Genomic DNA, 17,761 nt, shown 5'->3' with positions numbered 1-17,761 from the left:
GCCAGGAGCACAGAAGCTAATTATGGAAGAAAAGAGACAGTGCAAAGCACTCCTTGTCTTCATGTAGTTTACAATCAAAAGCATTTATATTTTTAGAAGTTGAATGTCAATGTGTTGCTGCCAAACACAAAGGCCTGTGGAAGATAGCCTCTACCAAGCTTCAGGAGACGGCTGGAAACAGTAGAAATCGGAGCTAGCATTCGGGCCCTGAAATCGGCGTTTCATACGCGGTTTCATCATGAATAATGATATACTGGTGCTTACAAACTTCATCCAATTAAATCATTCACAGTAAAGAACTAGCCTCTACCAGGCTTCGGGAGGCGGCTGGAAAGAGTAGAAATCAGCCAAATAGAGAGATAGCATGCCCGAGTGGCAAACTGTTCTCTCCAACAGACCAACTCCCCGGCATGCTATCTTTCTATTTGGCCAATTTCTACTCTTTCCAGCCGCCTCCGAAGCCTGGTAGAGGCTATGAAAGCACTACAGCTGGTAGAAAATTGTAGAATTTATACCAGTACATTAAGCTGTTACAGGCACCGGTCTGGTCATTCTTGTAGCTGGGAACAGATAAACTGGATGGAAGATTGTAGTTCTTTTCATCGACATTCTTCTTTTCCCATTCTGAAGTGCAAGAAAAAACAAGGACTCAAACAAACAAAAGTACCCAAGGTGCTTCTCTGGCTATTATGACCTGGATTTTAATAAATTGTCTTTCACCAAGAAATCTTGTGTCTTTGATTTTGATGTCATAAATGAAATCAAGATGGTTCATCTAGTCTAGTGTATCATTGAATCAAAAATAAACTAGAAAGGTAACATTTCCAAAGCAAATGCATAATGTTAACGTTAATTCTGGTTCAGGTCATTGACCTTATTTGTTTCCAGAAGAAGAGGAAGAAGAAACAAAAGGCAAGCAACTCACTTCATTTCCGTCTTAAATCCTAGCGCTTACGTGGTTTTGGGGAGAAGAAATGGTTTTGTTCCTGTATTTAACGTTATAAGACTAAGAAGAAAAGACGAGGAAAAACTTTGCAGAAGTAAACCTTCGCGCAAAGGCCGACGGGAGTTTCTTTCTCGCCTTGCACGGAACCCGGAAGTAAGTAACAAAAGTCACAGAACAGGAAGGAGAGCGCTGGCCTCTTTAGTGGGTCTTTATCCACCCCCACAGTGGTCCACCCCGCGTTCTTTTCACAGGAACTTGAAGCCCATGGGAAAGACATGACATAACGACACGCCTTGGGGTTACATGTGACGGAAGTTGTAGTCACCACACGGCTATTTAAGTGGTTAAAGGGAAGTTGTCTTCCTATATTTCTATGAGTTCACCAGAGCGTGATCATGGCGGGAGGAGGGTTCACGCAAGAGTTCGACGACGAAGAGGAGTACTACCATGTTCTCAAAAAGGAGGTGAGTTGATTTTCACAGGATATATTAAGACCGTGGTGTACAACGGGGCAACGACCCACAGAACTATTAAACAGGTGGGTGTGGCCCCTAGGGGGTCTACAGTAAGCCGCAATTCTTTCGTCTTCTGTATCTGTATAACCGGCATGACTGCCCTTCTGCGTAACGCACCAGTTCTGATCCATAACTGCCAGTACATTGGACAATCTGTTTGGACCTATTCTTGTCATTTTGGGCTGGTCAAGGACTCTCCTGGGACTAATGTTTGGAAACCACAAAAAGCAATCATTTGCGAGGCCATGGACAGAGGTTTAGACAAGGGGGTACCCCTTGTACTTCCTTCAAGGAAGTGGTCACACTTTTATTAGGCTTTAAATATAACATAGATTGAAATAATACAAACATTACTAAGTAAGTGGTTTATTTGGATAGTTATACGGGTATAACCAAGAAAAACAAACATTACTAAGTGGTTTACATTGTGTTTTTGATTTCTTTAATTTTGTTCGATACCTTACGCATTGTCTATTATTCAATTTACTGTGTCATAATTCATTCATTCAATCAGATATGAAAATACATGTAATATATTAATCTTATAAACAGCACTGGACACTTTTGGTCAAATGTGTATGTCACACACTATTATATATTAAACTTTTCTCGACTGCAGGTCCTTGAAAATCTCCGGAGTGAGCTATGTGATAACCGGCTGGAATTCGAGAAGCTACTACCGTACCTGAGGTCACAGCGCATGCTAGACCGCGATGCGGAGGAAATTATCGAAAGACGCTCCACCTCCGGAGAAAAGATTAGCAAGTTCATTGACCTGGTGCAGCAGGGCGGTCCCAACGCATTTGACGCCATGTGTGAGGCCATGACAAAGAAAAGGACCCAAGTGCACTTAGTTACAAAATTACTGAAGGAATTTGACAGAATAAAGGCAGACCCACCCTGTGAGTATAAAATTTCTGTGTTCTACAAGTGTGTGAGTGTTTTACCATACATGGTTACCAAACCTATTATACGCTCCCGGGTCCTATATCCTCTCCGGAAATATTTGCTGAGAGGATGTAGGACTCAGGAGCTATAATTATAAGGTTTGGTAACCAGGCTACTGTGAATATGTATTTTGATGTCCTTAGTTACACACACACACACACACACACACACACACAATTCAAGGCACACTAAAGTGGGCAAGTGTATACATGTATCTGTGAACAAGCCATTTTCCTACAACACCCAAGGTCAGACTTTGAACCCTTGCTTGTACATTAACTTGTAATTGTCAAAGTGTCATTTGTCAACTGTCAAGTATATGGTGACTATGTACATGTATTTATTGGACTAGCGATATGTAAAGGCTCAGTAGCCCCCACATATGGTACCAATGTGTTCTATCATTCACGCTCATTGTACAGTTACTTGTCTAATGGCCTCCATCAGTTAGACCATGGTTAAATCCTAGTTTATACAGGCCATCTGTTGTTCAGTATTGTGGGATTTACAGTGTTCATCATGCTTACACTAGGGGACTTTGTGGAAATATGTTTTCCTTATTTTCCAGCAAACTTGAGACTTGTGTCAATGGAAGGGTCCAGTGGTGCAGACACTGCTGGAGCCAGGCTGGTGGAATCAACAGTAGGGTTACCAGTACCCGGGGAACCAGGGGGACCACCTGTGCCATGTGTGGACGACAATGTCATAGAACGGCGTAAGGACTTTTTATTACTACAGTGTTGCCTACTAGACTGACTGGTGCTATGGCCTATAAATGGGTACAAACTTTGCCCTGAATTCAGTAGCCTGTGTAGGTGATGAGTCCAATTCCTTCTGAATCATACCAAAAATGGTATCCACTGCTTAGCACTCCAGCATTTGGGAAAGAGTATGGGAGTTGAACACACAAGCCAGTATTGCGTAGTGGTAGCATGTTCGGCTTGGAACTAAGAGGTCCCAGGTTTGAACCCTACCTTGTCACCGATCTTGTGCTCTTGGGAAAGACACTTTACATGACTTTCCTCAGGTGAAAAACAGTATGCCAGAATGATCATTATCATGATCGTGGACATTAAAAAGAAAACCAAAATTACCATTGAACTAGCCCCCTGCTCTGGTGAATAACCTTCCATAACACATCAGTATGATTTGACAGGCCGATGCATTGATGATTTTCCTAAAATTTATTTCAGGTACACCATCTCCACCTACTCCTCCTCACTGGGCCCATTCCTGACCAAGCCTACATGTAAAAATGACCTCCAGGGAGTTTAAAGAAAGTTCATGTGGTACTGACATATGCTTGTCTCTACCATACTCCATTGGTTTGCTGAAAAATAGTAGATTTGGCCAAATACACTGAATAATTTGCCAAAAGAGTAAGGAGTACACAGGAGTACACTTGGCACCCTGTTTAGAGTTAAAACTTAAGATCCAACACAAAAAGTTCTCTCACCTAGAGCTTTTGACCAAACTCTGGTCTTCCTCAGTAGACCCAGTGTTGACGTCACACTTCAAAGAAGCCGCGTGACAAGCCTCACTGGGTCAGTCTACTGAGGAAGACCAGAGTGACAGGTCGAATGCTCTAGGTGAGAGAACTTTTTGTGGTGGATCAAAAATTTTAACTCTAAACATGTAACTACCAACACAGATGAACTTTCATGATACTTGGCATCCTATTTTGCCAAATCTACTAGTTTTCAGCAACCCATTGGAGTTTGGTAGAGACTTGTGTATACCAGGAGCAATGAAAAATAGGGGAAGAAATGAAGACTATGCAACAGCTGACTATCAATTTGGCTTTCAAATCCTGTATTATTATATGTCAAATTCAGATCAAAAGGCCGTGATATGTTGTTATTGATACTGATGAGTTGTATGTTGTTTATAATCCAATCCTCATTGTATTTACCGGTAAGCAAAGTGATAAAGTAATAGTATGTTATGCATGTGTGTATACTAGAATAACTTTAAGTGATCACATTTAGTAGTTTAAACTCTACCTCAGAGTCTGTAGCATTATGTGCTTTTGGTATACCATGAGTAGACTTTATGTTACACTTTTCCCATACTTTCTTCTTAATATGAATGCACCAGGCAGAGTGTGTTATGTTTGCGACAACTATTCAGCTTGTTTGATCCAAAGAACAGAATTTAGGATTTGATATGTTGGTTATGTAGACAGAGAAAGCAATAAGTACATGTAATTACGTGGAAACTTAACAACTCTGACTACTAGTAATAGTATATCACTACAACTTACAATATACATTAAAGAGTGTGCATTTTGTTGAAATTAAAGTACAAGTATATAAATAAAAAATGGGTGAAACCTACAAAAGCATCCTACTCATGAATTGTTTATTGTTTGTATATCATTTTCACAACTCGTGTGGGGTCCTTCCATCCAAGCAGCTGTTGTGTCCATATAAAATGTTTGCAGAAGGGGTACAGTTGATATAAAGTCCTTGGGTTGGGTGAGACAAGACTATCCCTTCACAGAAAAGACTATCTCCTTACACAAGTTACAGTGCAACTGTACAGGAACTTTGAACTTCTGTACTTCATGGCTCTTGTGTGGGGTCCTTCAGTCCTAGCAGCTGTAGTGTCCAGAGAAAGTGTTTGGGGAGGGGGGTACAGTTGGGTGAGAAAAGACTATTTCTCTTCACAGTGCAACTGTACAGCAACTTTGAACATCTGTACTTCATGACTCTTGTGTTGGATCCTTAAGTCCTAGCAACTGTAGTGTCCAGAGATCTAGAAAGTGTTTAGGGGGTGTGTGTTTACAGTTGATATAACATCCTTGAGTTGGGTGTTAAAATACTATCTCTTCATAGTGCAACTGTTCACTGTACTTCATGACTCTTGTGTGGGATCCTCCAGTCCTAGCAGCTGTAATGTCCAGAGAAAGTGTGTGGGGAGGGGGGTACTGTTGGGTGAGAAAAGACTATCTCTTCACAGTGCAACTGTTCACTGTACGTCATGGCTTGTGTGTTGGATCCTTCAGTCCTAGCAGCTGTAGTGTCCAGAGAAAGTGTTTGGGGAGGGGGGCGGTGATCCTGACGTCCTGTCCCCTGTACCCCGGCAAGACTATCTCCCCACAGTGCAGGTGGACAGGCACTTTGTGCATCTGTACTTCATGACTCTTGTGTGGGGTCCTTCAGTCCTAGCAGCTGCAGTGTCCAGAGAAAGCATTTGGGGAGGGGGGGCTGGTTGGTTGGTTGGTTGGTTGGTTGGTTGGGTGGGTTTGTGGGTGAGAAAAGACTATCTCTTCACTATGAAGCAGTTTGGGAACTTTGTACATCTGTACTTCATGACTCTTGTGTGGGGTCCTTCAGTCCTAGCAGCTGTAATGTCCAGAGAAAGTGTTTGGGGAGGGGGGCAGTTATCCTGACGTCCTGTCCCCTGTACCCCGGCAGGACCATCTCCCCACAGTGCAGGTGGACAGGGACTTTGTGCATCTGGATGGCACGCAGGTTCATCCTCTTCAAAATGTCCTTTGGCACTCGCTGAAAGGCAAAAAACGATGGAAATGAACAAATGGGGCCCGCATGCCCTTTTCCATAGAGTGTAATCGGCCATTTCAACTCTACGTAGAGCATAGACAGACCGCTCTAATTCAACGTAGAGCGTAATTGGCGCATTTTGCTGAGTGTATTTGCCATTTTAATTCTACGTAATGCGTTGTAGCCACTTGGAATTTATTGTAAGGCCACACCAAGTAAATTTTATGGATGACGTCCTTTGGAGACCCTATATCTAATGCGAGAGGGCGAAAAAAAAAACAAGAAGGGCCCTAAAAAACAAGATGCCTAGATTAGAAATATACTATGAGATGACAAATGTTAGGACACACAGATTAACAAGCAATAAGTCTTTTATTCATCATCAAAACAGCAATAAATCAGGTGGAACAGCAGTTGTCGTCCTGTCCTGTTTCTTTCACATTTTTGCAGGCCTGCAGAAACAAAGCATGTACTCTTTACCCATTTCGCGATACGGGTTTCAAGTCAATCTAACAATTTGCGGCACTGTCGTGACTCTTTGGTCATAGTTACAGGAAGCGGAATTTCTTGTTTTTTTTTCTAGGAACAGGCCAAAATCAATGCGCGCGAGGACGTCATCCATAAAATTTACTTGGTGTGGCCTAAAGCGTAATTGAGAAGTTTCCGAATTCAGCGTAGAGTGTAATATGCAGAAGGCTGATAAAAAAACAATACGGCAACCCTGCATGTATGTTTCCTTTAAAAATATCCATCATAAATAAGCATGAAAGTAAAAAAACAGAAGACTACCTTGTCACGTGACAAGAGAACTCTACGACAAGATCTTAACGGGGTTGAAGAAGAGACAGAGTGCGTATCGAAAGCTCCCCAGTGTAGCTGAACTTTAGTTGTGTGTTTTGGTATAAATATTTGTCAAAAAGAAGACTATTTTACCTGTGTCCTTGGGCCAACATTGCTTGGCTCCATGAGTGCAGGTACTCCTGCCACACTCCCCACACGAGAGGAGTACACATGGTCCCCGAGGACACTGCACAGCTTGGTGGTCAGATGGACTTGCAGTTGGTCAACAAACACTAGAAAGTACACAGTAACAAGGCCAGAAATGATGAAATGTTCAAAAGAAAGACATAATTTTGTATATCATGTAACAATGCTTGATGAAAATTTAGCAGTCAATACTCAGAAAGCAAATGCATTTCACAGTAGTTATAATACTTTCATGGTGTTTTAAGTTGGCAGTTGAAACAATTCTGTAGTACAGCACAAAAGTTTTAGTTTCAATCTGTATTTACACTAGATGAAAAGGAACTACACCAGAAATTGCATAAGGAAAGATGGAGCATCATAATACAAACTGTTTCACAGAAAGACATGCCTTCAAGTACCAGCGTTATCAACCAAGGATTGAGGTGTTCAAAACTCATTCTTTCCTAGAACTATCGCAGAGTGGATCTCACTGTCACCAAGTACAGTAGGGGCATTGTCATTAGATAGCTTTAAAAAATGTTTAGAGTTAGATGTTCAAGGGTTAGGTGTAACATGTCGTTCGGTGTGATGTAGCCAGCTGCCGCCGCGCCGCATGCCTGCGAAGCTGGTGTGTTATGCCGAAGGGCGGTTATACCGGCTATACAGATACAGATATATATCTGTCGTACTTTGCCTGGGCTCCAGCAGCACCAGTGCGTATCCCTGGCCCTCACTCAGGACCTTGTATCTCGTCAGGCAGTTCCGAGCCTCCTTCCTCCTCACTGCAGCTTGAGTTGGGTTTAACACCGGAACAGTCTGAAAGTACAGAACAACAGAAACAACATAGTACCATATACACTGTAGTAATGTTTAATTTTTCAAACACATCTGAATCTGGACATGGCAGCATATATCCTTGTACGTATATACTAATCCTCGCAAATATTAGAAATGTCTACCTCAAGTACTAGTATGCTATAACAGTAAAAAAACTCCTGTAATGAACTATTCTGAGAGCATTATTGCAACATTGTAAATTTGCAATCAACATACATGTAGTAGGTCATCTAAACTGGTTCTTTCTTAACAGCTCTCTGAACCTATAAATGGCATGAGCAGTGCAAGTAATAAATTTGAAGGGTTGATATGCAAATAAATTGCTTTTTTTTCTCTAATCTCTACTCATGCATTTTGCAGAATGACAAACTTACCATTGTGTGCTCTCCAATCTTCTGCTGGGCAAGGTGGCACTTGATTTCCCCTATTAGTGAAATAAAGTATTATTACTTCATCAAAATCATAACATCTGAAAATTATACATTGGTCTGACATTAGTCAACCCTTTCCCAACAAGTAAAAGCTTACTTCAACCTACTGATCTACTTGTCAAGGTTGGGGAATACTAAATGTACATATACTAGTAGTCTATAGCTTATAACACAGGAAACAAATGAAAAAAAAAAAAAAAACAATACACGAGACACAAACAATACATGTGAAAAGTAGACATGAACAAATCATGAAAACATAACATTACCTTCAGGTGAGTCAAGTGTCCCAATAACTACACCCCTGTAAAGTAAGAAATACAAACAGCTGTTATTACAAACATTATATCGATGCCTGATATGTGTCATCAACATTTTAAAAACTGAAAAGAGTGTTGAATTCTACATTTTGTGGCCTTGTCTATGGCAAAGTCAATTACCCCTCACAGTTGTAGCCTCCATAGCATGCCAAAAACTGGGGGTTTGGGGGTCTTCATGGTCTTTGGGAGCTTTTATGTGCTATTTTCTGATTGAATATGGACAACATAGCCGGCCTGATGAACTGGGCTAATCAGAAAACAGCCGAAGACCACCAAACCCCCAGTTCTATAAGCCTGCTACGGAGGCTATCACAGTTGAGTTGCAGCTTATGACCGATAGGAAAAAATGAGTTGTCATATCAACAACAGTAATCATAAACTAGCATGGCTATGTTAAAATTTTTAACCCCCTACCAGTATTTCCTATAGAACTTGTTGCGTTGTGTGGCAGCTTTTGTAACGTTGATGACCTTTGCCCTTGCTTCAGGTGTCCTGGCCAGCAGTACAATCCCAGATAAGTGCCTGGTAGTGTTACAAAACAATGTGAATTCTAGGGGATTCATTCCTCAGCTAACCGACATCTTGCACACGCAGTCGTCCCTCAGTAAGAAAGTGTTACAAAACAATGTTAAGAAAACTTCATGGTCCATTTGACAGTCACATCAGCATAGCAAGATCAACTAACAAGTACTAGTAACAACTTACTGCACTGGACAGCTTCCTCGTTTCTAATCACAAGTTAATTGCCATTAGTTTCTAGAAGCCCAGAAGAGACCAACTGAACAAGAAAGTTTTGGACAGTCCTTCATGCAATCCTCAGACAGTTTCCCAAATTCCCTCATGAGGACAACTCCTGATCCCTGGCTTTTCCTGGGTCTAACCTTTCAACCTCCTGTCATTCTGTCTGTCAGTCTTTCCTCAACCCAAGTACTATCAACCTGCACCCACTCACTCAAACTCAAAACAAGCCACCCAAAAAAGTGTACTCGGTACACTCTCACTCACTCACTCACTCACTCACTCACTCACTCATGATCACTCACTCACTCTCTCACTCACTCACTAGCACACACACACACACACTCACTCACTCACTCACTCACTCACACACACACACACTCACTCACTCACTCACTCACTCACTCACACATACTCAATCACTCACTCTCTCCCAATAGTCAGATGTTGGGGCAGCATAGCGTTTGGCAAAGTTTTTCCACAGCCGACGATCTTCTGCCAGTCTGGCTATCTGGTTACTACTTCTATATCCAAAAAGTTAATAAAAACAAGCCCGTGTATCTCACCAGTCTAAGGGTTTGACAATGGACAGGTCTGGTGCCTCCAGAGCAGTGCTCAGTTCAGGGAGGAGACTGTTCAGACTCAGCTGATCTGGAGTTTGCCCTGAAGTGACACAGTGACAAGGTAAGGGAAAATATAACTTCCATTTATCCCACAGTCTGCTGTAATAAAAAATTGCATCTGTCTTGGTAACACCCATTAACACGTTATATATGTAATTTATACAAAATGTCAAAATGTGCATTATACTCAGGCTGAAGTGTGACATAAAATGTACAACCTTTTTAATGTATTGATTGTAAATACCAATGTCATTCAGGCAACACTATAATTCTATATATACTGTATGCCTGCAATGTTGGTATAATAATAAAGAAATGAATTGAAGACAATTGTAGAGGCAAAGCATCATCTACACTATATACAGACATTACAGAGGCATATTAAATTGACCATTGCCACACTTACCTTGTACAGGTAACCCGGCTAGCTTGTTGATTGCTACAATTTGACCTGAAAATATGCTAATAATTAATATTTCTAACAAACATTCATATTAATAATACTGACATATCTTAATATTTCAGTAAATATGCAAGGAAAGATTGGCATAAGGAGTTATGTCCTAGGTAGAAATATGTAAAACATCTTTTTTCAAGTATCCGTGATATCAAGGAGGTTTAATATCCTTGGAGATATCAATATAATTTACCATCATCGTATACAATGTCTTTCTTCTGAATCCTTGCCAAGAGTTGCTTCTTTGTAAGTTTGTCAATCCTCGGTAGTGTCCGACCACTCAAGATGTTCTTCTTTTCTGAGACTGGGTTGATTTTCGTAACGTCCGCATGGTCCTGTATTGTGTCCTCTGATTTCTCTTGTTCGATATTTTGAACGTCAAGTTCAGCACGGTCCATTTCTAAAGGTTTCTCCGGATCCAAAAACCAGGGCATGTTATCGTCGTCGCTGTCGGCGGAAAGCTGTCGCTTGCACACGGCGCTGCTAGCTGTGGCTACGTTCGCGACCGGGTTGGAGAAACTGTGGCGAACTGTGGTAGTTTTCGTCCTTCTAGTACTAGACACGTGAACTTCAGATGTCAAGCACTTGGGTCTTGGTCTGGTCGTCCTAGAGGGTAGTGGAAAATTATGATGGGTTTGTCCGAATTTAGAGGACAGCGAGCGGTGAATCCGGGCTAGAAACATCACGTCCACCTCCCGAAGAAGTCGCCGCGGTAACATCGCTGCTGGGGTGAGATTTTTTGGGCTAAAGGGGCAAAATTCGTGGAAAAATAGCACCAGTGACGCCTTCAGAGATGCATGGACAGCGACATGTTGGTTGGATTGGTACATGTAGAAAGGGGTAAGGCAGTTTTAGCTCAAGTCCCTAGAATATCACAAAACACCGAAATAGAAATACTATGACCAATAATAAAATAGTAACAACACTTTAACCATAAAAATATATCTATTTATCCATAAGTTGTGTCCTTTCATCTGGGTTTTAAAAGTACTTTATTAAGTGTCTATCCCTTTCTTGACATAGTGGCACATTCTGCTGACCCATGACCTGACAGGACGTAGTCACACGTGCGCAGCTGTTGGGAACTGTTCACAAGTCCAGGGTGAGGAAAACCTTTTATGTCGAACTCATGACCTTAACAGACTAGAAATATGTATCGGTTATTGCTCCAGTTTGTGAAAAACCTGTAGCCTCTACCAGGCTTCCGGAGGCGGCTGGAAACAGTAGAAATCGGCCAAAATATATAGAGAGATAACATACCAGGGGATCGGAGAGTTGGTCCGCTAGAGAAACTATACTCTAGCGGACCATCTCCCCTGGCATATCCTCTCTATGATTTCGGCCGGTTTCTACTCTTCCAGCCGCCCCCCGAAGCCTGGTAGAGGCTAAAAAACTTGTAGTGCTACTGAAAGAAATGCTCTAGCGGGAAAAAAAATGATGATTCTGGACTTCGGTGTGTTGTCGGGGAGGGGGGCACCCAGTGCCCAGTGTAGTGTAGTAAAACCGTGTAGTTTACATAAAATGATTAAGCAAGAAGCTTATACAACCATCTTGACTTGATCCAGGAGATTCAAAAGTCGACCTAACGTTAAATATGTGATCACGTATCATTGCAATAGTGAAGACACGGTCCATATATATATTATAAACATTTACTCATAGCCACTCCCATGTCATTATGTCAGAGATGACACTTGACATTTGAAATTATAGCTTGGTTTGACTCACAATAATCTGACTGTAGTGGACAAACAAGTTAGACTACGTTTCATGCAGAAGTGATTCCGTGGCGGATAAGCACTGAGATATCTCTGACAGAACACATGAGCGAACGAAGTGGGTAAATTTTTTTTCCATTGCCTAAAAAGAAGTCAAACCCAGTAAAACTATAGCTAGTACCATGTATGTTGTAGAATATAGTATAAAGGATGTAGGTACAGTCTCACATACCACTGTATTTTCTTTCTTATGTTGTTTGTAACTGCAATTAGCCCTCGGGCATGTATTTGCAATAAACTTTCATCATTATTCCATGATGACGTGGCGAGCTGTCTGTGTTGATAGATGGTTGTAATGCCCTGATATATATTAAAATGGCTTCTTTAATTAATCCTCTAGAATTTTCAAGCTAATATCTCTGTATCTGTATCTGTATCTGTATAGCCGGTATAACCGCCCTTTGGCGTAACACACCAGCTTCGCATGCATGCGGCGCGGCGGCAGCTAGCTATATCACACCAAACGACTTGTTACACTCAATCTTTGCACATTTGATTGCAGGAGTTGTTTAAAGCTTTCTAGTGATGATGCCCCAACTGTGCTTGGTGCCTATCTCATAGCATAGGTCCCTCAGAATCTTGTCACTAACTTGTAGCTCTTATCCTTCAACAGATCGCAAACCAACAACTCACAACAATAGGCCTAACCACACCATTATAAAGGAACGCACTAAACAACAAGGCCTAGGAGAATGGCGAAGAGCATGCGCAGCAAAAGGAAGAGGATGTTCCGTGCCCTGAAGAGGGAGAAGTACGCCAAGAAAGAGCTGGTGAAGCTGAAACAGCTGCTGGGTGTGGGGGATCAGGAGATGAAGGAGGCCGGCAGCACTGAGGCGGGAGGTCAGAGCGGGGCAACAGAGGGGAGCGATAAAACTACACAAGGGTCTGCAAGTACTGAGGACACCAGCATGGAGGTTGTTAGTGAAGGTAATGTGATAGTTATATTAGGGGCACACAGGAATAACTATATTAATGGGGAAGAAAAGATTATTTTTACAGCAGACCAAAAGCAGGGAGAAGCACTCCACAATGTCAGGAAAGTCTTTCATGTTTTATAATGTCTACTGTATCTGTTTAATTGAGTCAGTTTGAGATTCTATTGCAAAATGCAGCTACTTTTAAAATACACTACCATGAGCCTGCTATCATTGGTGCATGTACATGAATGATTAAGTCCACAGAAGTCAAATTTGTCTTGAACAAAGAAAGATGGAATCTGGATTTTATGTTTTACTTTTTTTTTTATAAATGACAATGAATCCATGCAGTTGTTCCACCTCAGGTACATTGCAATATAAACCCAATCATATCATTTTCTTACAGAAACCGGCAAGATGGATGTTGACCGGAAGACGTCCGGGAAGAAAAATATTTCCATGAAGGACCTTCGAGATGAACACGGCACCTACCCCGTCTGGGTCAGCGGCAGACAGATTAAGAAAGCCAAGGCCAGAAGACAAGGGAAGAAGGCAAAAAGAGCGGGGAAGGGGAGACGCACGGCCAAGGGGAAAGGGCTAGAGTGGTAGCCTGGACATCACTGGATCGAATTTGAACAAAAAGACAATTTTCCCAGTGACAAGACTGTTGATGATATTTTGTAGTAACTTCAGTATTTTCACACATATATATAAATATGTGAATAGAAATATGAAACAAGAATTGCAAGACAAAAGTTCTTGCGTCATCTGTTTAATTTTCCATCATTTCACTTTGCCAGAGCTAAACTATCAATTTTGATCAGTACCATACACATAAACCAGTAATTATAGTACTCCTATTATGGCATATAGATGGTTTGCGGGATACCCTCAATGCTAAAGAGAATATATCATAGGTTTTCCGGTGCCTATGCGTCTCCGCTTATAAGTGATGAAATTCCACCTTTCACAATTGACCATTTAGTGGATACGTCGATGAAGGTTAGACATCCAGGTAATACAATACGCCAAAAAGCAGTCTTGACTTGTCTGACTTTTGTGCCTCCTTTTTCGACTTCCAAAAATTTGTCTTCACTTTATTTGCATATCAATCAATAGTTTGTACTTATAAACCTGCATTTCCCCTCTGGTCTCTCAGTCACTGACGAAAGCTAGTGGATACTAGCTGAAACGTCTGACGTTTTCAAAATCATATCCAGTTGCTTGAGTAACTGCTTTTTGGCGCATTTAGTGGATGTGTTTCACATCTTCGCATGTACTATGCAATTCGAATACCAATTGTAACTTGGATTGACAAGCAAGCTGTCCTCATTTTCTGTCAAGAAATGTCATGACACGACACACGTCAGGTATTCGCAATGACACGTTGTTTCAGTAGCTTCAAACCAGTAGTACATGTACATGTAACACTTGCTTCAAGTATCATTTATTAATTAATTTGTATATGCTTCTAAACTGAACCAAAGCCTGCATGTAGGAAGTGTACAATCATTTAGAAGTAACTGGAAATAGATTTACTCACACAAAAGTTTTTTTTTTCTCTCTCAGTATCTTTCATTACATTCATTAGACAACCTAGATCACATAACAGGGTACCTCACACACAGAAAGGCCTCCAAATGGTCGGTTCAGTCTTAGGCACACTTTAAACATTTACATGTACAATTCCACCTCGGGACCCACAATTCGTCTGGAATTTCCGAGCTGCCGCTTCTTTCAAGTATTATTACTATCATTTCACCGCAATTATAGCAATGCTTCTTTTCAGCAGTCAGATTGGAAGAACATTTACTTTAGTAACATCACATACAAAGGAGAAAATGCAACAGTTCCTTTTAGAAAGGAGAAAAACTACCTATGTCTTACCCTTTTCGTAATAATTTTCTGTCAGACTCAGACAATACAGCCATCATTTCTTAGTCTTTAGAAAGATATTTAGCATTACACCCCAACTTGTCGGCAAAAGTTTGCCTTTTTGTCCGTTCTACTGTGAAAATGAGTACAAAGCAAGAAGCCTATTTGAGAAGTCACGTGACCACCAGAAATGCAAAATTATTCCTTGTTTCCTTACACAGCACAGGAATAACTGTAGGCCTCTCTCAGAGACTTTCCAAATAAAGTCAAACTGGTACAACTTTCAGTAGTCTTCACAGTAAACCAGTCTAGTCCAATCTAACAACTACAGAAGACATTTCAAACATAAGGAACATCGAATAAACAGTAAATTACATGTATGTACAATGCTGGATTTCCAGTGCAAATACTAATTCTGATACCATTTATGAAATTCATGACATTAATTCATAGTGAATGCATAATGTTGGACATTTGGTACAAATTATTCATATTATCAGTAATCACCAATTTTGAAGAAACTGATTTGGTTTTTATGCCCCATGGGCTGTCAATTCACACCAAAGTTGTAGTAACTACAGCAACCATCAGCAGGGAGAAAGACAAAAGACCCAAACTACACAATGAAATCAAAAACATTACTGTGTTTGACTTGCCCTATCCTTAAATGGATACCACACATAATTTTCTGCAAATATGGGTGAATAACCAGCATACAAGAAGTCCTCTGCAACAAGTCTTATAACACACATTTTTTTAGTCATCGACACATTGAATCCTGTATATCAGACAAATAAATTCAGATATTGGAAGGTAGAACATTCTTTGGTAGTTTTGTTGACAGGATTACTTTTGTTAAGCGTCTTAGCGTGAACAGAATATTTTGCAAGAAAGTTGGATCAAGTACTAGATAACACAGTACCAATACAGAGCAGAGCACTGGTCTATGAGTTTGGCCAAAGTCTATGGTACACAACAAGCAACATTGTTGAGAATTGCCCTATATTTAACACAGCCCCAACATTTTAAGCCCTTGCCACCAGAGCTTAAGTCTTTTGGCAACACCTAAGAAGAGCTTGTTTCAGTATGCCAGGGTCATACACATCTTTACTGGAGTAGATGTAAATATAGTTTGATGCAAGTCAAGTCATTATATTGAATGGAAACAAATCCCACCGTGCAAAACGATCCACAATTTTCCAATTATAATCAATTAGTAGTGTATCTATATTTATATACATATATTTGATATATGCAATAAAATTAAACTTTGAGGAAAATGATTTGAAAAGTATACAGATAAAATAGGCAAAGTACAAACAATACAATGTCACATCTTTAGAATGTCTAACATATTTCCACACAGCTAAATATCTGTTACAAATAGAACTCCCTGTATGCTAGACTGGCTTGATCATGTAATTATAATGTTGCTTATAATCTTCTTCCTTAGGACACAATTCAAACATAAGTTGTAGTGTCTGTTCAGGTTTATGTGGCTGATCACTGTAACACTCATTTGATGAGCACCTCAACACAAATACATATACCAGGGCTCAAAATACCACCACATTAGTGCAGGTAAAATTGGAGCTGTGCAGGAATTTCTGATGTCTACCTGCACTGTTCCATGTACTGGGTATATGCAGGCTAGTGCAGGTGAAATTGGAGCTGTGCAGGTATTTCTGATGATTACCTGCACCTAGCCTGCACTGGTCCATGTACTGGGTATATGCAGGTTTGCGCAGGTAAAATTGGAGCTGTGCAGGTATTTCTGATGTCTACCTGCACCAGGGTAAGAGTAAGGGTTCCTGGTGCTAAAGGCAAGAAGAAAACGTAATTTGTCTGGCCAGTTATGGCAGGTGGGCAGAAAAAGGATGTAGTATTTTGAACCCTGGCAATGTTACAGGCTATGCTTGGGTTAGATGTATCTGGGTTGGCAACAGACATCATGTAAAGAATAAACTTTTCTTCCAACAAGGTACAGAAATGGACATACCACAGTTTTCGGTCTTCAATAAAATGACTGTCACTACTTTCTGGCACCCGTGACTCACTCATTGAGTTTTGTGTACACTGGATCACATGACAAAAGTAGTGGGTCATTCTATATGAAGAAGGGTTTGGAAAATAGCTAAAATCTGTTACCAGTAAGTTAGTCCCTTTCTCTAAAAACAAGCACTAAACACTTTCATATGCTTGTGCTGAAAGTTGACATTAACATTACTAACTGCCACTTTGGCCTCATAAAGGTTATAGCATTACCTTTATGAAGTTCATGTGTGTTGGTAGAATTAGAAAAGTTAAGTCTTTCCACGATGATAATGTTAGATGAGTAGGCTGCCTGGGGTACATATTTCCCGTGTGCCCCCTGGTTGCTCCCAGGCGTACTACACTTAGTGCTGGGTACCTAAACCCACATTTAGGTTCAGGTCTGGAACAAGTTCAGATGTTTAGGTTCAGTTCCAGACTCGTAAGTCTAGACCTAAACCCATGGCGTTTATAAAATTGCATGTTGTCAACCTTCAATTGCATGTTGTCAATGTTGTATTGGCAAAACTTTGGCCACATGACATGGAGGCCAACACTTGACAACGCCCGATGGCAATGCTTTCTTCATTTTCCAGCACAGATTTTGCAATCTATGGAAGGTTTTAGGTGGTTTGGAAAGAAAAAGGTGTATGTGACATGTTTCTTTCTTGTAATAAGTCCGGAACGGTTCTTGACTTTTAGGTTTTTTTGGACTTGAACCGAAATATTTTTACAAGTCAGGAACCGGTTCCAGAGAACTGGTACACAGCACTATCCCCAATGGACTGTAATTCAGCACCAAGGACAGTAACATCTCTGCAGTAAATCTATTCTTGTTTAAAACTCTTGCAGTTCTTGGAGTGACTTTTTTGT

The 17,761-nt window shown here is 40.8% G+C and overlaps 4 protein-coding genes across 4 annotated transcripts; 2 read left to right on the top strand and 2 right to left on the bottom strand.

Annotated features, from left to right (window-relative positions):
• Window positions 1-1,095: 1,095 nt before the first annotated feature.
• On the top strand, window positions 1,096-3,685 carry LOC109469484. The gene is made up of 4 exons (XM_019768007.1): window positions 1,096-1,410; window positions 2,081-2,363; window positions 2,978-3,124; window positions 3,603-3,685. The coding sequence occupies exons 1-4, from the start codon at window positions 1,342-1,344 to the stop codon at window positions 3,644-3,646; spliced, it is 543 nt and encodes a 180-aa protein (XP_019623566.1). The 5' UTR covers window positions 1,096-1,341; the 3' UTR covers window positions 3,647-3,685.
• A 1,010-nt stretch (window positions 3,686-4,695) lies between these two features.
• Window positions 4,696-10,323, bottom strand: LOC109468677 (RNA pseudouridylate synthase domain-containing protein 3-like). The gene is made up of 9 exons (XM_019766995.1): window positions 10,314-10,323; window positions 10,237-10,281; window positions 9,774-9,870; window positions 8,884-8,991; window positions 8,419-8,453; window positions 8,093-8,142; window positions 7,571-7,697; window positions 6,849-6,988; window positions 4,696-5,918 (listed from the first exon to the last, which is right to left on the bottom strand). Exons 1-9 carry the CDS (start codon window positions 10,321-10,323, stop codon window positions 5,721-5,723), a joined length of 810 nt encoding a protein of 269 aa, XP_019622554.1. The 3' UTR covers window positions 4,696-5,720.
• Window positions 10,324-10,466: 143 nt separating this feature from the next.
• Window positions 10,467-11,161, bottom strand: LOC109468664. The gene has a single exon (XM_019766990.1). The coding sequence runs from the start codon at window positions 11,115-11,117 to the stop codon at window positions 10,467-10,469; it is 651 nt and encodes a 216-aa protein (XP_019622549.1). The 5' UTR covers window positions 11,118-11,161.
• Window positions 11,162-11,317: 156 nt separating this feature from the next.
• Window positions 11,318-13,628, top strand: LOC109469436 (protein LLP homolog). The gene is made up of 3 exons (XM_019767955.1): window positions 11,318-11,389; window positions 12,679-12,992; window positions 13,389-13,628. The coding sequence occupies exons 2-3, from the start codon at window positions 12,758-12,760 to the stop codon at window positions 13,589-13,591; spliced, it is 438 nt and encodes a 145-aa protein (XP_019623514.1). The 5' UTR covers window positions 11,318-11,389; window positions 12,679-12,757; the 3' UTR covers window positions 13,592-13,628.
• The last annotated feature ends 4,133 nt before the right edge of the window (window positions 13,629-17,761 follow it).

Source organism: Branchiostoma belcheri, unplaced genomic scaffold (genome assembly GCF_001625305.1).
Source record: "Branchiostoma belcheri isolate BF01 breed outbred unplaced genomic scaffold, Haploidv18h27 scaffold10, whole genome shotgun sequence".
Lineage (NCBI taxonomy): Eukaryota > Metazoa > Chordata > Leptocardii > Amphioxiformes > Branchiostomatidae > Branchiostoma > Branchiostoma belcheri.
This window is presented reverse-complemented; position numbering and strand designations above follow the sequence as displayed.

Coding starts and splice junctions, on each gene's coding strand:
- LOC109469484 (XM_019768007.1), top strand. CDS start 1,342: ATGGCGGGAGGAGGGTTCACGCAAGAGTTCGACGACGAAGAGGAGTAC. Junction 2,364..2,977: donor AATAAAGGCAGACCCACCCT/GTGAGTATAAAA, acceptor CTTATTTTCCAG/CAAACTTGAGACTTGTGTCA. Junction 3,125..3,602: donor CGACAATGTCATAGAACGGC/GTAAGGACTTTT, acceptor AATTTATTTCAG/GTACACCATCTCCACCTACT.
- LOC109468677 (XM_019766995.1), bottom strand. Junction 9,871..10,236: donor AGCCGGGTTACCTGTACAAG/GTAAGTGTGGCA, acceptor GTGTCACTTCAG/GGCAAACTCCAGATCAGCTG. Junction 8,454..8,883: donor AAGTTCTATAGGAAATACTG/GTAGGGGGTTAA, acceptor CTTACTTTACAG/GGGTGTAGTTATTGGGACAC.
- LOC109468664 (XM_019766990.1), bottom strand. CDS start 11,117: ATGTACCAATCCAACCAACATGTCGCTGTCCATGCATCTCTGAAGGCG.
- LOC109469436 (XM_019767955.1), top strand. CDS start 12,758: ATGGCGAAGAGCATGCGCAGCAAAAGGAAGAGGATGTTCCGTGCCCTG. Junction 12,993..13,388: donor CATGGAGGTTGTTAGTGAAG/GTAATGTGATAG, acceptor ATTTTCTTACAG/AAACCGGCAAGATGGATGTT.